Genomic DNA, 26,812 nt, shown 5'->3' with positions numbered 1-26,812 from the left:
GTGGGACCGTCCGTGGAGCCGGTGCCAGGATGCCCCGGGGGTGTGGATGACCGGCCGTCCAGCCCCAGCACGGCCCGGCCCGCATGCCACTGCCCCGCGAGGAACGCTCTCCGAGGGCCGCCTGGACCCGCACCCATAGTCTCCTGACCCAGGGCCCTCGGCAGCCCCTTCCTGCCTGGCTGCCCGGGGCGGAGGAGGCGCAGGAGTGAGCTGCTCGAGGCCGCAGAGCAAGCAAACGCTGACGGCGGAAAGACCCTGGGGAAGGGGCTTTGCGGCCGGCTAGAAACATTTTCGCCAAGCGGCTCCGCAAAATGACCAGTCTGTTCCGTCGGAGCAGCAGCGGCAGCGGCGGGGGCGGCACCGCGGGGGCGCGTGGGGGCGGGGGAGGCGCGGCCGCCCCCCAGGAGCTCAACAACAGCCGGCCGGCCCGCCAGGTGCGCCGCCTGGAGTTCAACCAGGCCATGGACGACTTCAAGACCATGTTCCCCAACATGGATTACGACATCATCGAATGCGTGCTGCGCGCCAACAGCGGCGCGGTGGACGCCACCATCGACCAGCTGCTGCAGATGAACCTGGAGGGCGCGGGCGGCGGCGTCTATGAGGACAGCTCCGACTCGGAGGACAGCATCCCACCGGAGGTAGGGGCGCGGCCCGGGTAATTCACCACCAGCTCCAGCCACCCTTGGAGCCTCTAAGAGGGCCTGGGTTACTCCGCTGTCTGGGTTCTAATTGGCAAGCAGCCTTACTTCCCCTAGGAAAAAGTACCATCCGTCAGTGACCTCATTTTATGGGCAGAAATCATGCAGTCATTCAACAAACACTGAGCACCCACTCGGTGGTGTGCGAGGCGTGGCACTGGACCCTGAGTCAGGAGGCATCAGCATCAAGGTGCTTGTTAAAAATGGAGGTACCCAGGCCCCACCCCAGCAAACTAAACTCCACTTCCAGGCCTGGAGTCTGCTAGTGTGGCCAAGTCAGACCAAGTTTCTGCCCTCCTGGAGTTCACAGTCCAGTGTGGACTAGAAGCGCACGAGTGGGTACTGACGGCCGGAGTGATAAGTGCTCCATGGAAATGTGGAAGCAGCAGAAAGGGGTGGCTTCCCAGAGGAAGCTAAGCCGAGACTCTAAGCTGAGACCCGAGGGGAAGAGCGAAGCCGGGGAAAGGGTGTGCAGGCAAAGGGAACAGCTCCTGCAGAAGCTGGGAGGTGAAATAGCGCCTGACTGGCTGGGGAACTGGCTACAGGACCATCTTCAGGGTCCTAGAGTGAGAGGAGACTAATGAGCTTGACAAAACCCTGACGCTGAGAAAAAGTGCGGCTGTATCTCGGGAGCTTGGCCACGGAAAGGGAGTGAGGAATCAGACTTGCCACTTAAATCCCTCTCACTGTGGCCTGATGGAGGCGGTAGTGAGCCATAGCCAAGCTCTGGGAAGTGGCTGGAGACAGGGGACCTGCATACTGCATCAGTACCCACCTGCTGGAGGTGGTGAGTCCTTCCCAGTCCCACCCAAGAGTTCAGTGGACGTCTGGTCCCCCAATTGCAGCAGAGCCTGAGGTGCTTGGTGCAGAAGGCTGAGGCACACACAGCCCGTTAATGAGAAGGTTGCTGTCCACAGGGCCATCTGGGACATGCAGCCATGGATAAGCTCAGGACCCAGCAGGAGGGATTTAACTCCATTCTATATTGAGTCCCGACCTGTGACAGGCATCATCGTCCTAAGTGCCATCTCTTCTTCTTCTTCTTCTTCTTTTTTTTTTTTTGAGACAGTCTTCCTCAGGCTGGAGTACAATGGCACGATCTCAGCTCACTGCAACCTTCGTCTCCTGGGTTCAAGTGATTCTCCTGCCTCAGCCTCCTGAGTAGCTGGGATTACAGGCACATGCCACCATGCTCGCCTAATTTTTGTAGTTTTTAGTAGAGACAGGGTTTCACCATGTTGGTCAGGCTGGTCTCAAATTCCTGACCTCAGGTGATCTGCCCACCTCGGCCTCCCAAAGTGCTCGGATTACAGGCATGAGCCACCGCACCTGGCCCGATGTGTCATCTGTTCTAAGCCTCACAAACTTTGCGACGTGGTGTTATTATTACCCTCGTTCCCTGTTCCCTATCAGTCATCCTGCAGAGTGAAGTCTCCTTGCTTTTCCTCCTTACTGGTTGCTGCTGAGACTTCTCCTGGGGTGGAGAAGCTCTCTTGGCAAAGACATCTGGCTTATCCCTGGTCACCTGCAGCACCCAGGACAGTACAGGCACATAGCAAGCACTGAGGAGTGTGTTGAATGAATACATGCTGCTGCTGTCTTTGGGCAGTTTTCTATTCTCTCTCTCCTTGGGAGACCACTCCTTTGACCTACTTGGAGTAGGTGGTGGAAGGAGTATTGGAAAATACGGATGCTCTTCATAGAAAGAAGGAGAGAGAGAGAGAGAGAGAGAGAGTGTGTGTGTGTGTGTGTGTGTATGTGCACGCTCATGTGTGTGTATGTGTGTGTCTGCAGATACAGTTGACCATTGAACAATGCAGGGCTTGGGGCGGTGAATCCCCCCATGCAGTCAAAAATCCCCTTTTGATTATAACTTTTGTTTCTCCCAGAAATTGACTACTAATAGCCTGTTGTTGACCTCCAGTCTTAACTGTTAAAAACAGTCGATTAATGTATATTTCGTATGTTGTATGTAGCGTATACCGTATTTCTACACTAAAGTAAGGTAGAAAGAAGAAAATGTTAAGAAAATCGTAAGCAAGACAAAATGTGTTTTCTATTCATCAGGTGGAAGTAAATCATGGTAAAGGGCTTCATCCTCACGGTCCCACACTGAGTAGGCTGAGGAGGAGGAGGGAGAAGAGGGGTTGGTCTTGCTGTCTCAGGGTTGGTGGAGGTGGAAGAAAATCTGCCTGTAAGTGGACTCGTGCAGTTCAAACTCATGTTATTCGAGGCTCAACTGTACATACATTAAGTGTGACCTGAAAAGAAAGCTCTCTGGCAGCTCTGACCCTTTCTGCAGTCCGACTTGCCCTGACAATCTGGCAGGGAAGGTAATATTTCCTCCTTTGTCCACGGCCCCCACAGCCCTGTGAACCTCTGTGAGACTTCACCACCCCCTAGGCAGGCCCTTGCTGTGTGAGCTTCTGTTTCTCTAAGAATCTTGCTTTCCAAATTGAGCCCCCGCCCGGTACCCCTCCCCTCCCTTGGCAGTCTCCCCAACCCCCTACCTTTGGAACTCTGCCTGGGCCCATAGGCAGGCAGCTCCTGAGCCAGCGGAAAGTGCTTCGGAAAATTTATGAGCCGCAGCTGGAATGACAATAACTGCTGACTGGAAAAAGCCCCCTTTCTGGGGGCTGATGGATGGTAGGCTGGCCCGAGGGGTATCCTTGCCATGGAGAAATATCTCCTGTCAGATAAATGGCCCAGACCCTGCCCCCTGGAGCACCTGGCAGGCATCCATGACCCACAAAGTTAAGCCAGGAGGCCGCAGAGCCCAAAACTTCAGCACCTTTAGAGCCAGAAGAACAACCTCTTTGTGGCTGGTGAGGATCAGGGGAGAGGCCAGGGAGACCAGCAGCGCTGCTGGGGTTATTCTTGGGACTTGGGCCCTGCATTCTGGAGCTTGCCTGGCCGGCCGCCTGCCTTCTCTGTGTTTCCCAAGTCCTCTCCAGGAGGCTCTGATGCATGTCTGGTTTTGCTGCCCTGGGAGGCTGCGCAGAGGAGCAGGCGGGGAACTCCTGGTGTGGCTGGGGAGGCCTGATCACCCTTGAGTCTGGGGGACTGACAGCTGCTGGCCACAGTCAGAGGAAGTCCCAAGCAGCTTCCCTCAGGGGACAGTTCTACTGAGCTCTCCTCCCCTCCTCACCCACCGCACTCAGGCCCAGGTCAGTGGGAACAGTCCAGGCCAGCCACCGAGACCTGCCACTGCTGGCCTCAAGGCCGCAGCCCAGAGCCCTGTCCCTCAGAGCAGAGGGTCTGGGAAATGGGGCACCTGGGCTGGGGGACAGCAGCAGCAAGTTCTCTAAGTGCACCAGGGACTCACTAGGCCACTGTCCTGTGCCAGGGAGCAGGAGCAGCGCTTACAGCATTCTCTCTCTCTTTTCCTTTCTTGTGGAAATTTGGGGTAAGCAGAGTAGTGGCCTGCCAAGCGCTGCATTCTTCCTTTCCTGCGAAAGCATCTGTTTAAATACTTTCCGCCTCAAAGGAAAGAACGTCAGTGCATTCCAGGGCCAGAGGCCTCCTTGGGTTGAGCTAGCTGTGTGTGTGCCGAGCACTGCAGAGTACGTGTGTGTGCATGTGTGTGTGCGTGCATGTGTGTGTGTGTACATGTGCATGTGTGCGTGCATGTTTGTATGTGCATATTTGCATGTGCATGTGTATGTGTATGTCTGTGCATGTGTGTGTGCATGCATGTGTATGTGTGCGTGCACGTGTGTATGTGCGTATGCATGTGTAAGTGTATGTGTGTGTGTGTTTGTGTGTGTATGCGTATGTGTGATCATATGCACAGGCTCACCTCCCTACCCACCAGATGCCCCTGGGAGGCTGTGTGTGCTGAGCATGGCTGGTCTCAGAGCAGAGATGTGCCAATGCAGCCTGGCCCAGCCCAGGCTTATACAGGCAGCGTTATGATGGTGACTTTTGCAAACTCACTTGAGGTCTGGGGACTCTGGGGAACCTTCGATTCACAGCCTTTGAGCTCCTCTCATGTTCTTTGATCTTGAAGGAGATGGGAACAGAGTTGTGAGGGGAGTGAACAGGAGGCGAAAGTATAGGCCAGGCTGGGCTGTGTGGTGAGGAATCTCCCAGTCAGGGGTCCCGTCTACTGCCCCAAACTCTTCTCTGGGTCTTTGGGGAAGAGTCTAGGTCGGTCAGTGGAGCAGGAACCCCAGACTTTGCCCAGCCGTTGGTCTCTCCCTGTCCTTCTTCTTGCTCTTGGATAAAGACAAGAGCTTGGGAAGGAAAGCGGGCATCCCGGGCACGCCCCTTGCTACTCTCTGTCCTGAGAGTCCGACCTGAGTGTGCAGCCAGTGCACCTGAAGGAAAGACCCTTGGGCCGGTCACAGTGTAGCTGGGACTTACGCCTGTAATCCCAGCACTTTGGGAGGCCGAAGCAGGTGGATCGCCTGAGCTCAGGAGTTTGAGACCAGCCTGACCAACATGGTGAAACCTCATCTCTACTAAAAATACAAAAATTAGCCTGGCATGGTGGCAGGCACCTGTAGTCCCAGCTGCTCAGGAGGCTGAGGCAGGAGAATCACTTGAACACTGGGAGGCGGAGGTTTCAGTGAGCCAAGATCGCATCACTGCACTCCAGCCTGGGTGATGGAGCAAGACTCTGTCTCAAAAAAACAAGCAAACAAAAAAGAAAGATCCTTGTGGTCCAAGTTGAAGACTCAGTTTTAAAACGTTTGTGGATTTGCCATGTCACTTAGCCTTGGCCTCAGTATCCTTCTGTGTAAGAAGGGATAATGAGCCATATCCTACTGCTCCAGGTTGTCTGAGGTTAAGATGAGAGCAGAGACGTGGAGGTACTTTGAGAGAGGCTATGAATGATGTTATCGAAGAAGAGCGTGGGTAGAGGAGCACATGAGTCACACGCGTGCGGCTCAGTGGAGTTTCACAGTGTGAATAGATCATATTATCAGCACCAGCTCAAGAACCATCATCCTGAGAACCTGGAGTGCCCCTAGTGTCTGTTCCCACCCTTACCCGCCCCGTCGAGGACACGCTGCTCTGACCCTGAGCACTGTATGTTTGTCTGCCTGCATTTGACTGCGCATGGAGGGAGAATGCTGCTGTGAACACTCTTTTGGGGACAAACACTTTGATGTCTGTGGACTGTGCTAGAACTGGAGGGTCAGAGGTAGCCGTGTGTTTAGCTTTTTCAAAAAGGCAGTTTTCTAAGGTGGTTGATTTTATCGATTTACACCCCTACCAGCAACACGGAGCTCCCTTATTATATACCCGCCCTCCCACACTTCGTTTTGTCTAAATGGTATTTAAACTCAAGGAGGGATGATTAATAAGTCTTTCTCTGTTGCCTCTGATTTAGATCTTGGAGAGGACTTTGGAACCCGACAGCTCGGATGAAGAGCCCCCGCCTGTGTACTCCCCACCAGCCTACCACATGCACATGTTCGACCGGCCCTACCCTCTGGCTCCCCCGACTCCGCCTCCCCGGTGAGGATCTGTCTTGTCTCAGAGCGCAGGGCGGTAGGGAAGAGGATCAGTGGCTGGGGCTGTGTACGAACAACTGGAAACTTAGCTGGACCCCTCAGTACATTCTCAAAGAACAGGCTTCTACTGCAGCAAGAGACATTTTAGCTAGATACCAAGGAGAACTTGCAAAATGTAAGGATTGCAAGAACACACATTTCCTAGATTCCTACTCTGGGCTAGCTGGTGTGTCTCATACCATATGGGACACAGAGCTAAGTAAAACTCAGCCTCTGCTTTCTGGAGCTTTTAGTCAAGAGAGATGCCAGAGTTGAAATGACAAATATAGGGACTGTGTACTGACACTTCCCCTCCCAAACCCACAGCAAACACTACTGATTAATCACTGTGCTCTTTCCTGCTGAGTCAACACCGAGCCTCAGATCCCCATCAACACAGAGCACAGCATTCCCAGCCAGTCATCAGTAATTGATGGAATGGCTATCTGCCATCCTTGGGCTAGGGATGTTGTGGGGATTTTTAAGCAATGACAGCAAGTCTCTTTGGTTGGGGTATTTTGATAACGGGAGGCAGGGAGGTAGACTGCAAAGTCCCTGGAAACATCTTCCATGTTAGAGGTTCTGAAATTTGGAAGCTTAAAATGAAGCTAGGCTGGGCCTGGTGGCTCACATCTGTAATCCCAGCACTTCGGGAGGCCAAGGTGGGCGGATCACTTGAGGTTAGGAGTTTGAGAAACAGCCTGGCCAACATTGTGAAACCCCATGTCTGAAAACACAAAGTTTAGCTGGGTGTTGTGGTACGTACCTGTAAGTCCAGCTACTTGGGAGTCTGAGGCAGGAGAACTGCTTGAACCCGGGAGGTGGAGGTTTCAGTGAGCTGAGATGGCGCCACTGCACTCCAGCCTGGGCAACAGAGCGAGACTCCCATCTCAATCAATCAATCAATCAATCAAATGAAACTAGTTGGCAACAAGGTCCCATGGGTCTCTGGGGTGCTTGTTTTTCTAGGCTCCACATTTGTGCTGGGGCTGCTGGTGGTGGGGTGTGGTGGCCTCTTTGCCCTAGAGCTGCTGTTTCTTAGAATGGCTCAGGCCTGGAGTAGTGAGGGCTGGGAAGATGATGGGAGAGGGTACCTGCCCCAGTATGATCTTCTCTTCTCCCCAGAACAGCCCTAGAGCAGTGGTGGAGAACTCTGTTATCATGCAAGTATAGCTAGCATTGGCTAAGCACCCTTCCAATGCCAGAAGCGGAGAAGGTTCTTTATCGACACCATCACATTTAACGCAAAGGTGGGCACTGTTGTCATCATCCCTATTTGTGGACGAGGAAACTGAGCCTTGAGAGGTTTCATAGCTTCCCCAAGACAAAGAGCTGGAGTTGGAATCCAGGTCACTCTGACTTGCAGCCTGTCACCCTTCACTGCCCTATCCTGTCACCTCCCTAGTGAGAAAAATCTCTGTGATTGCAGCTTAGGGAGCTCATAGAGTCCTAGAAAGTTATTGAGGGGAGGAGGGAGGGAAGTGTTTTGAGTCAGGGACAGGAACAGAGCTGGGATCTTTATCATGAGTGGTACCAGGAGCTGGCAGGCTGTACTGGAGTGGGAGGTGGGGAGTGAGTGGTGGGTCTGGGTGGGGCCTAGGTAGGGCTTGCAGACTGGGATGGACCACAGAGTCCAGGGCTACATGATTTTCCTTTGACCTTTTTTTTTTTTTTTTGGGATGGAATCTCACTCTGTCACCCAGACTGGAGTGCAGTGGCATGATCTCTGCTCACTCCTATCTCTGCCTCCCAGGTTCAAGCTATTCTTCTGCCTCAGCCTCCTGAGTAGCTGGGATTACAGGCATGCACCACCACACCCAGCTAACTTTTATTTTCAGTAGAGACAGGGTTTCACCATGTTGCCAGGCTGGTCTTGAACTCCTGACCTGAGGTGATTTACCCACCTCGGCCTCCCAAAGTGCTGGGATTACAGATGTGAGCCACTGTGCCTGCCCCTGCCTCTACCTTTTTTTTTTTTTTTTAATATCCCAAGATGCTTTTGCAAGAAGTTCAACTGAGGCCATAAGAGAAAGTACTTTTTTTTTTTTTTAGACGGAGTTTTGCTCTTGTTACCCAGGCTGGAGTGCAATGGCACGATCTCAGCTCACCGCAACCTCCGCCTCCTGGGTTCAGGCAATTCTCCTGCCTCAGCCTCCTGAGTAGCTGGGATTACAGGCACGCGCCACCATGCCCAGCTAATTTTTTGTATTTTTAGTAGAGACGGGGTTTCACCATGTTGACCAGGATGGTCTCGATCTCTTGACCTCATGATCCACCCACCTCGGCCTCCCAAAGTGCTGGGATTACAGGCGTGAGCCACCGCGCCTGGCAAAAGAAAGGATTTTTTTTCTTCTTTAAATAGAAACAGTTTCATGATGTTGCCTATGGTGAATTTGAACTCCTGGGCTCTAGCAATCCTCCCGCCTCAGCCTCCCGGGTAGCTGGGACTATAGGACATACCATCATGCTTGGCTGAAAATCCCAGTATAAATATGGTATGAGTATCCACACCCCCTCCCTACTCTGGCTGGGTGTTCAGCCTGCTGTGGGTGGGGGCCAGGGCAGTGCAGCCCAGCGATGGGAGCCCCACTTGGGGGCAAGGTAACCTCAGCACTAGACCAAGGCTCAGGAGGTCTTGTTCAGACCCTGTGGGCTTTAGACAAGTTACTGCTCTTGCTTGAGGTTCTGGAACCTGACTCAGGAAATGAAGGCTTTGCAGGGCTGGGAGTGGATGATGCCCTGAGAAGAACTTGACCTGTGGAGTTAGATGGAAGTGGACTGTTTTCCCCACCCCTTCCTTCAGCTGCCTAGCTTAGGATTCTTCAGGCACCTTTGCTATGTGGCCTGTGGCTCATTGCTTAACCTCTTTGAGCTTCATTTGCCTCACCTGAAACGGGAATAGTAATTTCTACCTTAGCACTCCAGGAGGATTGAATGAGATGTGTGTGGAGCACTCAGCACAGTCCCAGATATAGACCAGACCTATAATCAGTGGTTTACTGCTCCCTCCTGTCTGCCAGCTACACTCGCTGGCCTCTGAGTTCAGCAGTAACATTGAGCATTGAGACCAGGGGCGAGGCTTCCCCCAGAGGCTAGTCTTCGGTAGAGGCATGAGTCCCTTTGCCCCAGGATGGCTCTGCTAGATCTGGGCCTCTAGGCCATCTCCAGCGCCTTGTCCAGTCCCTCCATCCAGGATATTCATTTCCAGCATTTACTGAGTCACCTGCCGTATGCAGGTGCTAAGTTATGTGTGTGATGAGGTGAGTATGGCATTGCTGGACCATATGTGTAAACCATGTGCTGAGTCATGAGTGTGATGAGGAGGTGAGCACTGTATTGCTGGACCATGTGTGTAAACCATGTGCTGAGCTGTGTGTGTGATGAGCAGGTGAGCTCGGCATTGCTGGACCATGTGTGTGAACCATGTGCGGAGCCGTGAGTGTGATGAGGAGGTGAGCTCGGCATTGTTGGACCATGTGTGTGAACCATGTGCTGAGCCGTGAGTGTGATGAGGTGAGCTCGGCATTGCTGGACCATGTGTGTAAACCATGTGCTGAGCCATGAGTGTGATGAGGTGAGCTCGGCATTGCTGGACCATGTGTGTAAACCATGTGCTGAGCCGTGTGTGTGATGAGGTGAGCTCAGAATTGCTGGGCCATGTGTGTGAACCATGTGCTGAGCCGTGAGTGTGATGAGGTGAGCTCGGCATTGCTGGACCATGTGTGTGAACCATGTGCTGAGCCGTGAGTGTGAGGAGGTGAGCTTGGCATTGCTGGACCATGTGTGTGAGCCATGTGCTGAGCCGTGTGTGTGATGAGGAGGTGAGCTCTGTATTGCTGGACCACGTGTGTGAGCCATGTGATGAGCCGTGCATGTGATGAGGAGGTGAGCTTGGCATTGTTGGACCATGTGTGTGAACCATGTGCTGAGCTGTGAGTGTGATGAGGTGAGCTCAGAATTGCTGGGCCATGTGTGTGAACCATGTGCTGAGCCGTGAGTGTGATGAGGTGAGCTCGGCATTGCTGGACCATGTGTGTGAGCCATGTGCTGAGCCATGTGTGTGATGAGGTGGTGAGCTCTGTATTGCTGGACCATGTGTGTGAACCATGTGCTGAGCCGTGTGTGTGATGAGGAGGTGAGCTCTGTATTGCTGGACCATGTGTGTGAGCCATGTGCTGAGCCGTGCGCGTGATGAGGAGGTGAGCTCGGCATTGCTGGACCATGTGTGTGAACCATGTGCTGAGCTGTGTGTGTGATGAGGTGAGCTCAGCATTGCTGGACCATGTGTGTGAACCATGTGCTGAGCCGTGAGTGTGATGAGGTGAGCTCGGCATTGCTGGACCATGTGTGTGAGCCATGTGCTGAGCTGTGTGTGTGATTAGGAGGTGAGCTCTGTATTGCCGGACCATGTGTGTGAACCATGTGCTGAGCTGTGTGTGTGATGAGGAGGTGAGCTCGGCATTGCTGGACCATGTGTGTGAACCATGTGCTGAGCTGCGTGTGTGATGAGGAGGTGAGCTCTGTATTGCTGGACCATGTGTGTGAACCATGTGCTGAGGCGTGTGTGTGAACCATGTGCTGAGGCGTGTGTGTGATGTGGAGGTGAATACAGCACTGCCTGTTTCCCCACCCTCTACCAAGGAGATCAGGGTCTAGAGAAGCCAAAGACATGGGGGCAGGGAAGGCTGCCAGGAGAAACTGATGTCCAGGCTGTGAGCTGAAGACCACATGGCAGTAATCTGGAGAAGCAGAGGACAGGGAGGTGCTCGGGCAAAGGAGGCAGCACGTGCGGAGGCCTGGAGGCAGGACGAGGGCCCATGTGGGACCTCCTGGAAGCATCTAATGGCAGGTGAGGCTGGACAGGCAGGCAGATCAAGGGCCCTGTGGCCCTCCAAGGAGCTTCCATCTTCTCTTGCAGCCAGTGGGAGCCTTTCAAGGGCCTTAAACTGGAGAGTGACACTACCAGGTTAGTGTTTTAGGAATCTTCCTCTGGCTGCTGAGGGAGATCAGATTTGAGTAGGGGAGTGGCCTGCTCCCTTCTGTCACCTCTAGTCACTGGGGTGCTGAGAGCCTGTGTATGGGGCAGAGTTTGGGAGCATGAGCATTGTCCTGCTAGGGCACAGAGAGGCAGGCAACCCCGGGAGCATGCTTCAAATGTCACGATCCCTGGGCCCAGGTTTTATCTCGATGATCTGTGTGTCCCAGGACATGGCCTGAACCCGTTCTGGACCTCAATGTCCAGTTTTTACCAAAAATTGTATCTGGAAGGCCTGTCTCTGAAATCCTTTTCCATCACGTCTGATGTTCCATGGGTAAACCTGGGGTCGATGGGGCTTGAAGTTGTAGTTTTGGGGTCCAGAGGCAGAGGCTCTGGGCTGGGAAATCCTCCCCAGCTTCTGTCTCCTTCCCCTCCCCCAGCCTATCTTTCCCTCCATCTGTCTGAAAGAAAGTCGGTCTCTGAAACCCAGGGGACCCCTCCACACAGGCCGCCTGCTGTTTTTCCGTTAAAATTACAGCCTTGGAAGTTTTTTTTTATTTGCGTCTCGGCTCATTTCTGACATTCCTTTCCGACCACAATGGAGTTGCCTGGGCTGCCTGTGCTCAGGGCCCCCAGCTCACGCAGCTGTGGGCTGACCTCATCTCTACCAGTGCCAGGCAAGGGGCTGGGAGGGGGCTGGGCTTGGCCTTCCTTCAGGACCACAGGCCGAGCAGCAAGGGAAACTCAGCCGAGAACAGGGACCTCCTCCATCTTGTCCCATTCTCCACTTGGAGGCCTTATAGGCTGGAGGGGTCCAGATGCGCCTCTGGGGTCCTCCCTCCGCTGCTTTCCTGGGTGGCTCCCAGGTGTGGTTAAATTGGGAGTGGGCATCCACGTCCCAGATGAAGACCCTGAGATCCAAGAACGGGCAATGCCCCTGGAGAGGACTCCTCCCTGCTCTGGCCTGGGCTACTCTGTGGGTCCCTGAGAGATGGGGCTCCCTCTCTCCCCATCTCTGGCCTTTGGAAAAAAACGAAGCCTCCAACAGTGACAGAAGGTGGCAGTGATGTAGAAGGAAATTTGGCCGTGGAATGGGAGTCCAGGGTTGTGATGCGAGCTCCTCTCGGGACCATTCCCTCTCCCCCTGTGTCTGCGCAGCAAAAGGGTGGACGAGGCGTGCTGGGGTTCCCTTGGCTCCAGTCTGCGAGAGCTGAGCTCCCCACAGGCACTTAGCAGCTGGTAATCCTGTCTGCTGCCGCCCCCGCCCCTTCCCCGCGCCCCCGCCGCCGGCCACCCGCCCAAAATAGAAAAGGAAAGGAAGTTATTTCCATAGTCAGCGGCAGCCCGGAAAAGCTCCCCTCCATTGAGGGGGCGGGCGGGATTCCTGGAGCCGGAGACCAAATCAAAGCCAGGCCCCAGAGTGAGAGCGGCCCCCACCGCCCGACCCTCCGCTGCCTGCTCAGTGCGCCGTTTCCCTGATTCGGCGGAACACGTGTCCTGCGGTTGCCACGCTGCAGGCTGCCATGGAGCTGTGGGGAGCTCCTGGCCGGGCTCCAGGCTACCCTCAGGCCCAGGCGGCAGGGCGGGAGCCTGGGGGTCAGGGAGGGTGTGGGCCAGCCCCCTCTTCCTCTCCTGCTTTGCCCAGCTGTCGGCTCTGCCATGGCACAGAGCTCCCTGCCACACACACGCCAGGCCTGGAAAGAGCGGCCCCGGAGTGCCCTGAGAGCGAGATCCTTGCACACTCACATCAACATGTCACTGCTCAGGACACAGCCTCCTGAGGGGCTCCCCAGCACCTGGGCAGGGAGACAGCAGTTTCTAGATGAGGTAACTGAACCCTAGAGGGGAATAGGGGCCCACCCAAGACCACCCTACCGGCTGGTAGTTGAGCCGGAATTGGAGCTTGGATTTACGGGGATCCTGGCGTCCCCACATACCCCCTTCTCAGCAGACCAACACGCAGCAGGCTGTGCTGCTGGGGCTTATGTGTCTGTTTCTTTAGACCATACCTGTCACTCAGCATCATGAGACTGGCACTGTGTAGGTGCTAGGATAGAAGCATGAAAGGATGCGATTCTAGAATGTCCCCTGCCGTCTTTAGGGGACATTCGTAAACATCTACATCTACATCCACAGTGTTCCACATGAGCACCATGGACAGACAGCTCTGCAGGTCTAGAGATCTGGGAGGCGCTGAGTGACTGGAGAGCAGTGAATGGAGGGGAGTTAGCTGAGGCTGGTCGAGAAGTCTCCAGTGATGAGGCAGAGTGACAGGCCTTTGTTCTGGAGGCAGTGGAGGCCATGGGAATCTTTTTTTTTTTTTTTTTTTTTTTGAGACGAAGTCTTGCTCTGTTGCCCAGACTGGAGTGCGGTGGCACAATCTTGGCTCACTGCAACTTCCATCTCCCAGGTTAAAGCAATTCCCCTGCCTCAGCCTACTGAGTAACTGGGACTACAGGTGCGCGTCACCACGCCAAGCTAATTTATTTTAGTAGAGACGGGGTTTCACCATGGCCAGGATGGTCTCAATCTCCTGACCTCATGATCTGCCTGCCTTGGCCTCCCAAAGTGCTGAGATTATAGGTGTGAGCCACTGCACCCAGCTGGCCATAGGAATCTCTGAGCAGGATCTGACCTTCCTGAGGACCTGGTGTGATGGGGCCAGGAGACCTGGGGTTGGGCTTGATGGCTCCCTCCTCCCTGTCACTTCCCATTCTCTAGGATTGACGCGCTGGGCTCTGGAGCCCCTACAAGCCAGAGGCGCTATCGAAACTGGAACCCACCGCTGCTGGGCAACCTCCCCGATGACTTTCTCCGCATCCTGCCCCAGCAGCTGGACAGCATACAGGTAATGGGGGCCGCCCCCACCTTCTACTCCCACCTGCCTGTCCAGCAGCTCTCTTTGCCCACACAATTTGTGCCAGCCAGTTTTACTTCCTGATCTTTAAATCCAGGCTGAGCTATTTCTGTTGGCCTGGGTTTGTAGGGAAGGGATGCTGAACTGAAAGCCTCACTTCCTGCCTGGGCCTGGAGGCTTCCTGTTGTATTCAGGGAAGGTGACAGCTCAAGGAGGCTGCCTGCCGCAGCCGTCACCTCAGGCTGGAGAGAAGCGGGCATAGGGCAGCCGATGGTGGAGGGCCAGGGCACTCCCCTTCCTCCCTTGGGAAAGGGCCAGAGGCAGCTTCTCCCTAGATGGTGGCATGCCCCAAGGTGCCTTCACAGCAGGGCAGGTCCACTCTGAGGCCGTTGGTGCAGGGAGAGCGTTGAGTTTGGGAATCCATGTGTAGGCTGTTCCATGGTTTGCAGATTTCTTGCCAGGACTCTTCAGGTTGTAGATGGTGGTCCGTGATGTGGAGGAAAAATAGGTTTTAGGCTCCTGCTATGTCCCCTGCAGCGAGGGCTCTGACCTGTCCATTGGATTTTGGCTGGCAACCAGTTTCCATCAGGAGGTGTGAGCCTCAAGGAAGGGCTGGAAGATGTTGGACAGGGCATGTGTGCAACCAGCGGGACGTGGGTGTTTGTGCCACACATGCCGTTGTGTCCATGCATTCAACATGCTCTCTCCGCTCCCCAGGGTAATGCTGGGGGTCCCAAGCCTGGGAGCGGAGAGGGAGGTCCACCTGCCATGGCTGGGCCAGGGCTCCGAGACCAGGAGAGCCGCTGGAAGCAGTACCTGGAAGATGAGAGGATCGCACTTTTCCTGCAAAATGAGGAGTTCATGAAGGAGCTGCAGCGGAACCGTGACTTCCTCCTCGCCCTGGAGAGAGGTGGGCAGTGCATGCAGCCACTTCTCCCTGGCTGAAGAAGGGAGGTGATGCCGGCTTTAGCCTTGGGGCTCAGGAAAGCACTGAGCTGGGGGCTGAAGGAGCCAGGTGCCTTCTGTCCTACGAGCCATGACTCCCACCAGGTTATCCCGTGGGAGCCCCAGCATTCTGCCAATGCGGACCTGGGTCACTGGCCACCCCTTTCTCCCTCAGGACTCAGAGGAAGGAGGTGTACACTCTTAGGCTTCTTCCCTTTGCACATCTGTTCTGTGCCAGGCACTGGCCTTGGCACAGGGCAGCAGGGAGAAGAGCACTGCCCTTCCTCACAGCACCAGCCTCAAGGCAGGCATGATGTGTCTAGAGCTCCGGGAACAGAATGACTGGCTCCATGGGCGCCAGAGTGTGGGAAACTCTTGAGTGGAAAGCCTTAGAGCAGGGGCTCTGGAACTCTGCGGGTATTTGGGTTGTCTCTGGGTTGGAGACCCTGCTCCCCAGCCTGGCTGCCTTTCCCCTGCGGGGTGGGAGTGTGTTTGGGCTGGAGGAAATGAGAAGACCGTGGAACTTGGTCGCTGTGATGGCCACAGCGTGAGAGCTCGTGTGTGTAACTGATGATGTGTTGGTAGGGGAGGAGCAAGTTGTGCAGGGAGAAGGCTGAGCTGAGGCCCAAAGTGAGCCCCAGCTCTGCAGCAAAGGTGCTGGAAGTCTCAAGGCCTTTCCTTTATTATTTATTTAGAGACACAGTGGCTCATTCTGCTCTCGTGACCCAGGCTGGAGTGCAGTGGCTCGATCTCGGCTCACTGCAACCTCCACCTCCCAGGTTCAAGCGATTCTCTTGCCTCAGCCTCCCAGGTAGCTGGGATTACAGGCACACGCCACCACGCCTGGCTGATTTTTACATTTTTAGTAGAAACGGTGTTTCACCATGTTGGTCAGGCTAGTCTCGAACCCCTGACCTCAGGTGATCCACCTGTCTCAGCCTCCCAATGTGCTGGGATTACAGGTGTGATCCCATCACATTTGGCTGGGTCTTTCCTTTTAAATGAGGGTGTTTGGACTCCATAATCTCTCCATGTCCTTTTAATTCTGACGTTCGAGATGGTTGTCAGGGAGTAGTTTCTTTCACTGCTGGTTCTTTGAGAGCTGGGAGATGTTGTATGCACTCATATTTTGGGTGCCTGTGTGCTCGTGTGATTTTGGGGGCTCAGCCTCTAGCAACCTACCACGTCCCAGCCCAGCCTGCCCCAGGGAGCCCGGGAGCTAACCTCCCTGACTTGTGAATGTGGTCCTTTTCCAGATCGATTGAAATACGAATCCCAGAAATCTAAATCCAGCAGCGCGTCTGTCGGAAACGACTTTGGCTTTCCCTCTCCTGTCCCAGGTAACTTTGCCTTCCGGGGATGGGACGAAAACCTAGAGGCATGGCGTGGGGGGGAGCTCACACCCAACTTTGCTTTGCATATTTGGAGTTTGGGAGTAGGGTGAAAAAACAGATTGTGGGAGGGGGCCTGGGCCTCCTCAGCAGGCTGGCGGGGCCGCTTCTGCCCTCACCTCCATATCCGCTCCATTTAGCAGCCCTGGGGTCTTTCCTGTCCAGCCACAGCTGGTCTTCTGAGCCCACAGCTGTGATCGAGTAACAGGCTGGCTGAACTCTCAACCTGTGCCTTGAGTGTAGGCTAGTAAAGGACACGCGGCCGGGCGCAGTGGTTCACACCTGTAATCCCAACGCGAGACCCTTTGTCTCCACCAAAAAAATACAAAAAATTAGCTAGGCATAGTGGCGTGTGCTTGTAGTACCACCTACGCAGGAGGCTGAGGTGGGAGGATTGCTTGAGCCCAGGAGGTTGAGGCCGCAGTGAGCTGTGATTATGCTACTGCACTCCAGCTTGGGTGACAGAGTGAGACCTTGTCTTTAAAAAAAAAAAAAAAGGAAAGAAAAGGACACATCGTACCCCAAAATGCCCCATGGTGGGACTCAGAGACTTGATAAGTCTTGGTCTCTGCCCTGGGGATCTTATGATCTTTTTTTTTTTTTGAGACGGAGTCTCGCTTTGTCACCCAGGCTGGAGGGCAATGCCATGATCTCGGCTCACTGCAGCCTCTACTTCCCAGGTTCAAGCAATTCCCCTGCCTCAGCCTCCTGAGTAACTGGGACTACAGGTGCGCGCCAACATGCCCAGCTGATTTTTTGTATTTTTTTAGTAGAGACGGTGTTTCACCATGCTGGCCAGGCTGGTCTCAAACTCCTGACCTCGTGATCCGCCCGCCTCGGCCTCCAAACAAAGTGTTGGGATTACAGGCATGAGCCACCACGCCCGGCCAATCTTATGATCTTGTAAGGAGAAATGCCCAGAAAACAGGTAGAGCAAACTGGCAAAGCTGAGGACTTACTGATTTTAGCAAATGCGTGGAAAAAAAGGAGGGCAGGATCAATCTGGGGAGTTCACTCATTCATTCATGACATAGCTGGAGAATATCTGCCAGCTGTTAGGCCCTGCCCTCGGCGTTGGAGGAAGAGGAATTTCTAGCTTTGTGTACAAGGTGGTGGGAAGTAAGAATTGCCTGTAGACCAGGCGCAGTGGCTCACGCCTGTAATCCCAGCACTTTGGGAGGCTGAGGCAGGTGGATCATGAGGTCAGGAGATCAAGACCATCCTGGCCAACAAGGATGTTGAAACCCCATCTCTACTAAAAGTACAAAAATTAGCCGAGTGTGGTGGCACGTGCCTGTAGTCCCTTGGGAGGCTGAGGCAGGAGAATCGCTTGAACCCGGGAGGTGGAGGTTGCTGTGAGTTCAGTCGCGCCACTGCACTCCAGCCTGGGCAACAGAGTGAGACTCTGTCACACACACACACACACATACTTCAGCCTAGGCAACAGAGTGAGACTCTGCCCCCCCGCCACACACACACACAAGAATTGCCTATAAAGAGGGCAATGTCCTTCTGCTCAGAAGCCCTAATGGCCGAAGGAGGATTGGATGGGGGTGAGGGAGCAGCAGTGCTACTGGGATGGGCAGACTACTGAGTTGAGCCACAGCTGGAAACGACGACGTGGTGCCTGTGTGTGAACAGTGGCCCCTGGTCAGTCAGTGCCCCCTGCCCCACACATACACACTGATCACCTCGGGGAAAGGCTCTTTCCTGGAATAGACCTTGCATCATGCAGTGGAGTTGGGGGTGGAGGAGCAGAGGGATGGGGGGCTGAGCTGATCCCAGCTTGAAGGGAGAAAATCCTGTGGAACTGACTCATAAGCAGCAGGCTGGGAGCTTAGGCCTCAGCAGATGTGCAGCTGGGAGTTTTAAGCGGGAGCTTCTTGTCCTTGATCCTGAATTAACTAGAGATACCGGGGCTGCTGAGATGGATCAGAATGACTCAAAGGGGACTTAGCAGGCAAGGTGACTGGGGATTAACGGAGTTGCAGGACAGAGAGCAGGGGCTTCAGAAAGGCAGCAAAAGACCCAAGTGGGTGCTGAGCGAGCCTGGGAGACTTTGGGTGGCCAGCAGGGTTCTGACTCCAGAACCAGCCCCATTCTATTCCTACTCACTGTGTAACTAGCCAGAAACCCTGTGGCTGGGAGGGAGCGAGGTATGGGCTCACCCTGGCAGGAAGGACAAGGGATTTGCTGCAGGTGAATGCCAGCTCTGAGCCAGCACCTCATCAGACTGTCACGTGAATGTCGGGGTACAGCAGGCCCATGGTGCGCTGGCAAATGTTTCACAGCCAGCTGGGTGCAGTGGAAGCCTGATGTGTAGCACTTGGTGACCGCCATGGTGGAAATACGCCCAAGCTACCAAGGCGACTTCATGAAACGTGGAGTTGGTCAGAGGCGTGGACGGTTGGGAGCCCACACGAGCTGGCTCTCACACACACAGCAACCACTAGACCCTCCCCATTTTTACAGAGGAGAAAACACAGTCCACAAGGGGAAAGAGGAGCTCCTGGAACTCCACGTCCTCCTTGCTTTAAACTCGCTCCTGGCCAGGGAAGAAACCTGCTCTTTGCATTTGTCTGCAGACGGGAGGGTAGGGCTGGGACGGCGGCCGTGGCTGCTACACTGGGCAGCCTTCAAAAGGTGTCTCCTTCCAGGAACTGGCGATGCCAACCCTGCTGTGTCTGAAGATGCCTTATTCAGGGACAAGCTGAAACACATGGGAAAGTGTGAGTCCCACTCAGGCCCCGCTGCCCTCTTGGCTTTTCTGAGACAGGCCCTGTGGCCACCCAGGGGGAAGGGAGCCCCCCAGAACGTGTCACACAGCTGACTCTCGGTGAACCAAAGTGACTCTTTCGTCGCAGGCTGGCTCCCTCAGCCTTCCTGCCTCATTTCCCTCTACAGCTGAGTCTAGATACAAATTAAGTTTTAAATCCTCCTGAGCCAGGTGTCTGCAGAAAAATAACGTGCTGTACATGCTCTCACCCCAGTCCTCGTGTTCACGTTCTCTGTGGCTTGAGGAGGCTTGGCCAGAGCTGACTGCACAGAAAGGCCTTTGCTAAGCCTCTGTCGGGGTGGGGCCTCTTTCCACAAAGTCCTACCAGCATTGAATGCCCCCTTCCCGCCCCCTCGCCTCCCCACCACTCAGACCCACAGCCATGTGTGAATGAGGCTGCCATCCTTTCAGGCTCCATTTCAGGGAAAATCTCAGATTAGTCATGGAAATCCCAGAACCAACTTTGGAGGTGGCTAGGGGAGGGGCGGGAAAGTGAGCCAGGATGTGGTACAGCGAGGTGCCGCTGGGAGGGAATTCTCAGATCTTTAGCGGCCTGCAGTCCCTGGGCCTGGCTCCCGGTGGCCTTTGCTGCCCCTGCAGGCTGACCCGGGAGGCAGCCTCTTGCTCCTAGGGTGGTGTCCTCAGGGGTCTGCGATTCCTGTCACCTCTCCCTCCCCAGCTCCCACCCTTGCCTGCCCCCTGCTCCCCACTCCAAGGGGTCTTGGTCCTCCCCACCTTTCCCACACCTGGGAGGAGGCCATCTGGTGTGCTGGCTGCTGAGAGAATGACTCACAGGTCTCTCTGCCCCCAGCCACTCGGAGGAAGCTGTTTGAACTTGCCCGAGCCTTCTCAGAGAAAACCAAAATGAGGAAGTCAAAGAGGAAACACTTGTTGAGGCATCATTCGTATCCTTTCCAGCCTGGCACTGGGGATTGGGGGTGGTGGAAGCCAAGGGCCACGGAGCACGACCTACACTGGACTCGCTGCAGCCCTGCCCTCCCCTGGGAGTGCGACCCCACTCTGTGGCCTCCCTCCCTCCTCCCCTCCCCTCCATGAGCTCAGCCACCGGTCCGCTGCCCATCTCTGGGTGCCAACCAGGGACCAGGGCAGCAGCTCCTGTCTGCCTTCTGTAGGTTCAGAAGTTGGCCTACAACTTATTTTTGGTCTGAGGTCATGGATGTCTTGGGAGGAAAAGTCGTTCTTCCATCAAAATCAAACCTCCCCCTCATTTCTCTGGTTGAACTGGCGCACGAGTCCTCCTCACTCCAAGCATGTTGGCCCTGCCTTCTCACTTTCAGTTCCTTGAGGAGAAATACGGCTTTCAACATTTTCACCCGAACTCCTATCCATGCTTCTCAAACAGGGCCTAGGATATCAGAGGCTAAGCAGCCAGAGGGGAACAGGGAGGAAGCTGTTTCTCCATCCCCAGAGATGTAAGCCTGTCCATGCTACTGACATCAGGAAAAGGAGCCTGGGGGACAGTACTTGGGTGGGGGGTCAGGTGGGTGTGGTGGATGCCTCCAGGGCTTGGAGGGGTGGGGCAGAGAGGGGGTGGGTCTGGGAGGACTAGGGTGGCGCCCCCTCATGGGACAGTTTTCCTGAATGGCCTGGCAGGCTGGGGGCTGCTGCATCAACAGCCAACCTCCTGGACGATGTGGAGGGCCACGCGTGTGGTGAGGCTGGAGGGGAGTCGTAAGCTCCCACTTCCCTATGATCGCAATCTCCCAGCTGAGTTCCTGGGTGTTTCATGGGAGCGCCCGCCCTGTCCCCTGGAGGCACACATTGAGGGTTGGTGGGCAGGTGACCCAAAGAAATGGATCCCCCCCACTTGGTTGACATTGCATCTCCCTTCCTGCAACCCCAGAAAGGGGGCCCTAGCCTTCCTTCCACCTAGATGTCTACCTGTAGCTTGGAGTGCCAGGTACTGTTTCTGGGAAATATTCTTTGGGGTGTGAGGGGGCAGACAGGCCTACCCCCATGGGGGACCCTCACCCTGAGAACCAAGCCCTGGGCAGCTTCAGTCTTTGGGCCCGGAAGCTTCTCAACTTTCACCCAGTCCCTTCCAAAGGCCACACGGGCCAGAAGACTCTGCCTCCGACTCTACCGGGCCCCCAGCTGGACCCTGATCCTCATGCCACATTCGAGGGTCTGGAGGCATCCAGAAACAAGGACTGGAAGGGCCTCCGGGGTCATCTAGACAGTCCAGCTTTCCCATCCCATTTTATAGAGGAGGAAACTGAGGCCCAACGAAAAGGGGAGAACTTGTCCAAGGTCTCAGAGCTCAGTGGTGGACCCCGGCCGGCGCCTGGGTGTCCTGCTGCCTCTCTCCCTGGACCCATGCATCGCCCACCTGGGGGGACTTGCACGGGCCCCAAATGAAGGGGGCAGAGAGAGCTGGGTCAGCTCTCTTGCCCAATCTGAGGGCCGTGCCTGAGCGAGCCCTCCAGGGTAGAGGCTGAGGCAGCTTCCCTCTCCTTTTCAGACGAAGACTTCCGGGGAAGACAGCGGGAGGCACCCAAGGTGGAGGAAGGCCTGCGAGAAGGACAGTAAGAGGTAAGGCCTGGAGCCACAGCTGCCCAAGGCCAAGGCCACCACACTGTGCACCCCACCTGTCCTCCCACGTGTCCAGAGGTGCTGGGCTTGGGCACCTGGGTAGTGCAGGTCCCACATGTCTTCCCTCATAGTTGTGGCAGGGACACGGGCATGGGAACTAGTCCATTGCGTGTCTTTTTTTAGTTGTTTATTCATTTGACAAAAGATAAGCACACCTGCCTGTGACAGATGCTGAGAACAGGAAAACAAAATCAGCGTTGACCTTGAAGAGTTTACAGTCCAGTTGAGAAGACAGTCGAGGACACACATAGCACACTGAGAGGACAATTTAGGAAAAACTGGCTGGGCGCAGTGTCTCACACCTATAATCCCAGCACTTTGGGAGGCCCAGGTGGGTGGATCACCTGAGGTCAGGAGTTCAAGACCAGCCTGGCCAACATGGTGAAACCCTGTCTCTATGAAAATTACAAAAATTAGCCTGGCATGGTGGCAGCGCCTGTAATCCCAGCTACTTGGAGGCTGAGGCAGGAGAATCACTTGAATTCAGGAGGCAGAGGTTGCAGTGAGCCTAGATCGAGCCATTGCACTCCAGCCTGGGCGACAAGAGTGAAACTCCATCTCAAAAAAAGAAAAAAAAAGACAAAAGAAAAACTGAGGTGATCTCAAGCTGGCTGTGCACACACAGAGCTCTCTCCGGCCCCCTGCTTGGGTTGGGTGGGCTGGTGTCTGCCACACCAGGATGAGGAAACCCCTCCTGAGGCAGAGGTTTCTGGCTAAAGCCCTGGGGCTCCAAGCCATTTCTTCTCCTCTCTTCCTGTGCCCTCTCTGGGGAAGAAAGAGGGGATGCCAAGGCCTCCTCCAGGACTCGACAGGACAGATGTCCCTCTTTCAGCCCCCCTTTCCCAGGGGAGAGGGGAAGCTATCCAGCCGTTCCGCCACTGGTCTGGTCCCAGTGGGCAGCATCTACAAGGTTTTCTTGAGCTGGTGGTGTGGCAGGTGTGGCGCTGTGTCAGACCATGGAGAAATACTTGCCGCCCTCAGGATAGTCACAGTGGAGGTGAGAGAAAACAGGAATCAGTAAATACAAGCGCCCTCTCCCCTCTGCCTGGGCAGCTGGCCCCACACCCCCTCCACTCAACTCCCTGCCACATCTCCCAGCAGGCACTGCAGCCCCTTCCTTAACCATCAGGCTTTCCTCAAACCCAGAGCTGCAGCCCACTTCCCACCACCCTGGAGTACCCAGATACAGCCTGCCAGGGAAACGCCTCCACTGCCACTCCACCCCCTTCTCCTTCCTACTGGTCCCCAGGGAAAATGGGTCCTGTCCAAACCACCCTTACATCAGAACTTTGCTCACCATTTTTTTTTCTTTTTTTGAGACAGAGTCTCGCTCTGGTGCCCAGACTGGAGTGCAGTGGTGTGATCTCAGCTCACTACAACCTCCACCTCCTGGGTTCAAGTGATTCTCCTGCCTCAGCCTCTGGAGTAGCTGGGATTGCAGGAACCTGTTACCATGCCTGGCTATTTTTTTGTTTGTTTGTTTGTTTTTTATTTTTTTAGTAGAGACAGATTTTCGCCATGTTGGCCAGGCTGGTTTCAAACTTCTGACCTGAGGTGATCTACCCACCTGGACCTCCCAAAGTGCTAGGATTATAAGTGTGAGCCACGGCAACCAGCCTCATCTTTCATTCCTGTCCTAAGGGCTTCCAGCTTGTCCCTTTCCAGTTCCTTCTGCAAGTTCACATCCTCCTCCTCCTCCCCTTAAAAACCAAGGGTCCTTGTGTCTCCCTTGCCATCTTCCTTCATCCACTGCAGGCTGGCAGCCCCTCCCACCACCTGGACTGACTTGGAGGTCACCCAGCAGTTCCAGGGCCTTGCCCTCTTCTGCATTCTCCTGGTGCTCCTCTCCATGTGCTGCTCCGATCTTTCCTGAAACTGCCCTCCCTTGGCTCCTGTGACCCCAGGAAGCCTGGTTCTCCTTCCTCTCTCCAGGCTCCTGTGGCTCTGCCCACTGCTTCAATACTGGCTCTGTTGCTCTGCCCTTGACCCTCTTCGAAGTCTTCTCACTGCCCACGCTGGCAGTGCCTCTGCCCTCTTTTATAGCACCAGCAACACTTCTGCGCATCTGGCTCCTACATCTGAATCTCCATCGCACTTAACACTTCCAGAGCTGCTTCGTGTCCCCAGCTGCACCCAAGATTTTCTTTCCAGCCTTGGATGTCAGCTCAGTCTCTCCTCCTGACTTCCCCCTTTAATTCTTTCTCTCTTTTTTTTTTTTTTTTTTTTGAGGCGGAGCCTCGCTCTGTCACCCAGGCTGGAGTGTAGTGGCTCGATCTCGGTTCACCACAACCTCTGCCTCCCAGTTCAAGCAATTCTCCTGCCTCAGCCTCCAGAGTAGCTGGGATTACAGGTGCAGGCTACCACACCTGGCTAATTTTTGCATTTTTAGTAGAGATGGGGTTTCACCATGATGGCCAGGCTGGTCTCGGACTCTTGACCTCAAGTGATCCTCCTGCCTCGGCCTCCCAAAGTGCTGAGATTACAGGCGTGAGCCACCACGTGCAGCCTCATTCTCTTTTCTGTTCCTTCCATCACCACCCTGACAGAAGCTCATCACCTAGGTCACAGCACATTCTCCTCACTGTACCTACTCTGATTACCCCACCACCAAAACACCACTTTAGTTCCGTTTCTCCTATGCTCTTCCATTTTTTTTTTTTTTTTTTGAGACAGTCTTGCTCTGTCACCCAGGCGAGTGCAGTGGTGTGATCTTGGCTCACTACAACCTCCCCCTCCCAAGTTCAAGCAATTCTCCTGCCTCAGCCTCCCGAGTAGCTGGGATTACAGGTGCGTGCCACCACGCCTGGCTAATTTTTGTATTTTTAGTAGAGGTGGGATTTCACCATGCTGGCAAGGCTGATCTTGAATCCCTGACCTCATGATCCACCCACTTTGGCCTCCCAAAGTTCTGGGACTACTGGTGTGAGCCACCGTGCCCCACCTGAATGAGTCTTCTGAGTCAAGTCTTAGGAACTCTTCAGCCTGGTGTCTGAAGCCTACCAAGTTCCGCCCCCAGTTTACCTTTCTCCCCCTCCAGGTCTCCGTGGCCTAGCTCCGCCCTGAGCTAAGACATATTAGAATGGGCCAGGTACCCTCCCACCTTGAAGCCCTCCCCTACAGCTGCTTTGCTGGGAATTCCATTCCCCCACTCCATCTCCTGCTGCCAGAATCCCTGCAGCTCGGCAAGCTGGAATGGTTCTAGGAATTTGAATAGGGAAGATGACCCAGGCAAAGTTCTATGGTTGACTGTGAGTCCCTGGAGAAAGGAGAGGGCTTCAGTCTTTGGTAACTTCTGCCCCAAACTGTCTCTCTAGAAACCAGTGTCCAGGAAAGACCACTGGGCTCCTGTGGAAAAGACTCCTCCCATCCCTTTTTTCCCCCGCCAGATGCCAGCAGCTCTTCCTTGCCAAGACGATCTGACCCGGTGGGGGCAGCTGGAGAGCAACACTGGCCCCCAGCTGAAGGGCCCAGCTGCAGCCGGACAGATGGTGCTTGAGAACCGAGGCCCAGCAATCCTCCAGCCACAGTCCAGCCCAGACACTGCCACTTTCCACAGGACTTAGAACTTCGGAGTTGCTGCCTTGCAATTAGAGGAAGGACCTGGGGCCCCTAAAGGCAGCAGCAAATTACAGCCCCTTTTGTAGCCAGGCGTTCCTATGGTCAATGAGTGAAAATGCAGGAACCAACCTCCCTTAAAAAAAAAATCCAGAAAGCAGATCAAAGTTGGAATATAGAAAAGGGCAAGAAGATCCAACCAGAGGCGCTTCTGCCCGAAGATGGAGTCCCTGCCTCCCTCCCTTCCCCATTTCTCCTGTCACAGACTCTGCCTGAGCCCCTGTTCCCATCCTCAGCTCCCTCTGGGCACTTGTGCCCATCCCTTCCATGGCTTCCTGTAGCTCATCCTTCCCCTGGGGCTGCTGGCCCAGCACACAAGCCCTGCACCCAGCCTGGGTGGGAGGTCCCTGGCCAGTCCCTTGGGCACTGTGAGGAGCTATGGGCTACTGCAGAGAGCATCTGCCGACTGTCCTGTCTGGGTTCATCAGGCTGCTGCCCTTAGGGATGGGCGTGTTCCCAGCAGCTCCCCACCACCCAGCAGGAATGGGGAGGGTGGCCACCTCAGAGCTGGAGGACTCTGAGGAGGCAGAGTCTTTAATTTGGCAGCAGACAAAAGCCAGTTCTGGAGTCACACCATGGTGGGGGTTCACAGGGGCTCTGTCTCCCCAGCTGGATTGGAAGTCCTGCTGTCCGAGGGTGGGCAGCAGTGGCCCCGGAGTGACCCCTTGAGCAGGTGCAGGGCTGAAGAGCAAGGCCCAGAGGCTGCCAGGCTGGATGGGAGCGCCTAGGGCCGAAGGGCTTGCTGGGTGCCCCTGAGAAGAGTGGGTGATCTAAGGAGCAGAACTCTGGATTCTAGGAACACTTAACATGGCACCAACCACTGCCACTGGGAGGGAGGCTGCCTAGCCTGCCGCCGTGCCCTGGACATGGGAGCGCGCCGACCTTCCGGAGAGCCGGGAAGCCTGGTCAGGCACAGGGCTTCAGAGCGGCTTTGGGAGGTTGGGAGTGGGATCCGATTATTGGCAGGGCCCAGGTGGCCTCAGTGGCCCCAAGATCACGAGGGCATAGCAAAGGTGAGCCCGTGATAGCACCTCATCCCTCCCACCCACCCGGACTCCCGAGGCCGAGCTTCCCCTTGCTGGGGAGGGCCAGGACGCGCCGCTGCCGCCAAGCGTGACCAAGTTTGGAAACATGCACGGGGCAGGGGACGCTGGTTCAGGTGGCCCTGCTGAGGAGCGGCCGCCCCCTCCGCTGCTTCCCACGCCAGGCCTGGGGCCCTGGAGGGAAGGGGAGGTCTCTGAGGAGCCCCTCGGGCGCCCAGCTTGAGTTCCCGACGGGTCTCTGAGCTTTCCCTGCGCTGGGACTGGACGCACGGCGGGGGAATCCCCAGCCCCATGTCTGTGAGTGTTGCTTTATTTTTTTCCTCCTATGTGTGGGTTTTTTCTTGGAGCTGTTTCATAGGAATTCCTGTAATAAAGACTTGGTGTTCTCTTGG

General features: G+C 55.2%; 1 protein-coding gene across 1 annotated transcript; it reads left to right on the top strand.

Moving 5' to 3' along the window:
• On the top strand, nt 1-26,812 carry CUEDC1 (CUE domain containing 1). Its single transcript, XM_012460489.3, has 10 exons — nt 1-641; nt 6,040-6,167; nt 13,902-14,028; nt 14,755-14,947; nt 16,239-16,322; nt 19,031-19,102; nt 19,961-20,054; nt 20,764-20,822; nt 21,632-21,702; nt 25,149-26,812. Exons 1-9 carry the CDS (start codon nt 312-314, stop codon nt 21,697-21,699), a joined length of 1,155 nt encoding a protein of 384 aa, XP_012315912.2. The 5' UTR covers nt 1-311; the 3' UTR covers nt 21,700-21,702; nt 25,149-26,812.

The sequence above is a fragment of the Aotus nancymaae genome, unplaced genomic scaffold (genome assembly GCF_030222135.1).
Source record: "Aotus nancymaae isolate 86718 unplaced genomic scaffold, 86718_ANA_hifiasm-v0.15.2.pri h1tg000072l, whole genome shotgun sequence".
Taxonomy (NCBI): domain Eukaryota; kingdom Metazoa; phylum Chordata; class Mammalia; order Primates; family Aotidae; genus Aotus; species Aotus nancymaae.
This window is presented reverse-complemented; position numbering and strand designations above follow the sequence as displayed.

Bases quoted from the DNA above. Each gene is read 5' to 3' on its own strand.
- CUEDC1 (XM_012460489.3), top strand. From the start codon at position 312: ATGACCAGTCTGTTCCGTCGGAGCAGCAGCGGCAGCGGCGGGGGCGGC. The intron at 16,323-19,030 runs GTAACTTTGCCT...GTCTCCTTCCAG, and splicing joins CTTTCCCTCTCCTGTCCCAG to GAACTGGCGATGCCAACCCT. The intron at 19,103-19,960 runs GTGAGTCCCACT...CTCTGCCCCCAG, and splicing joins GCTGAAACACATGGGAAAGT to CCACTCGGAGGAAGCTGTTT.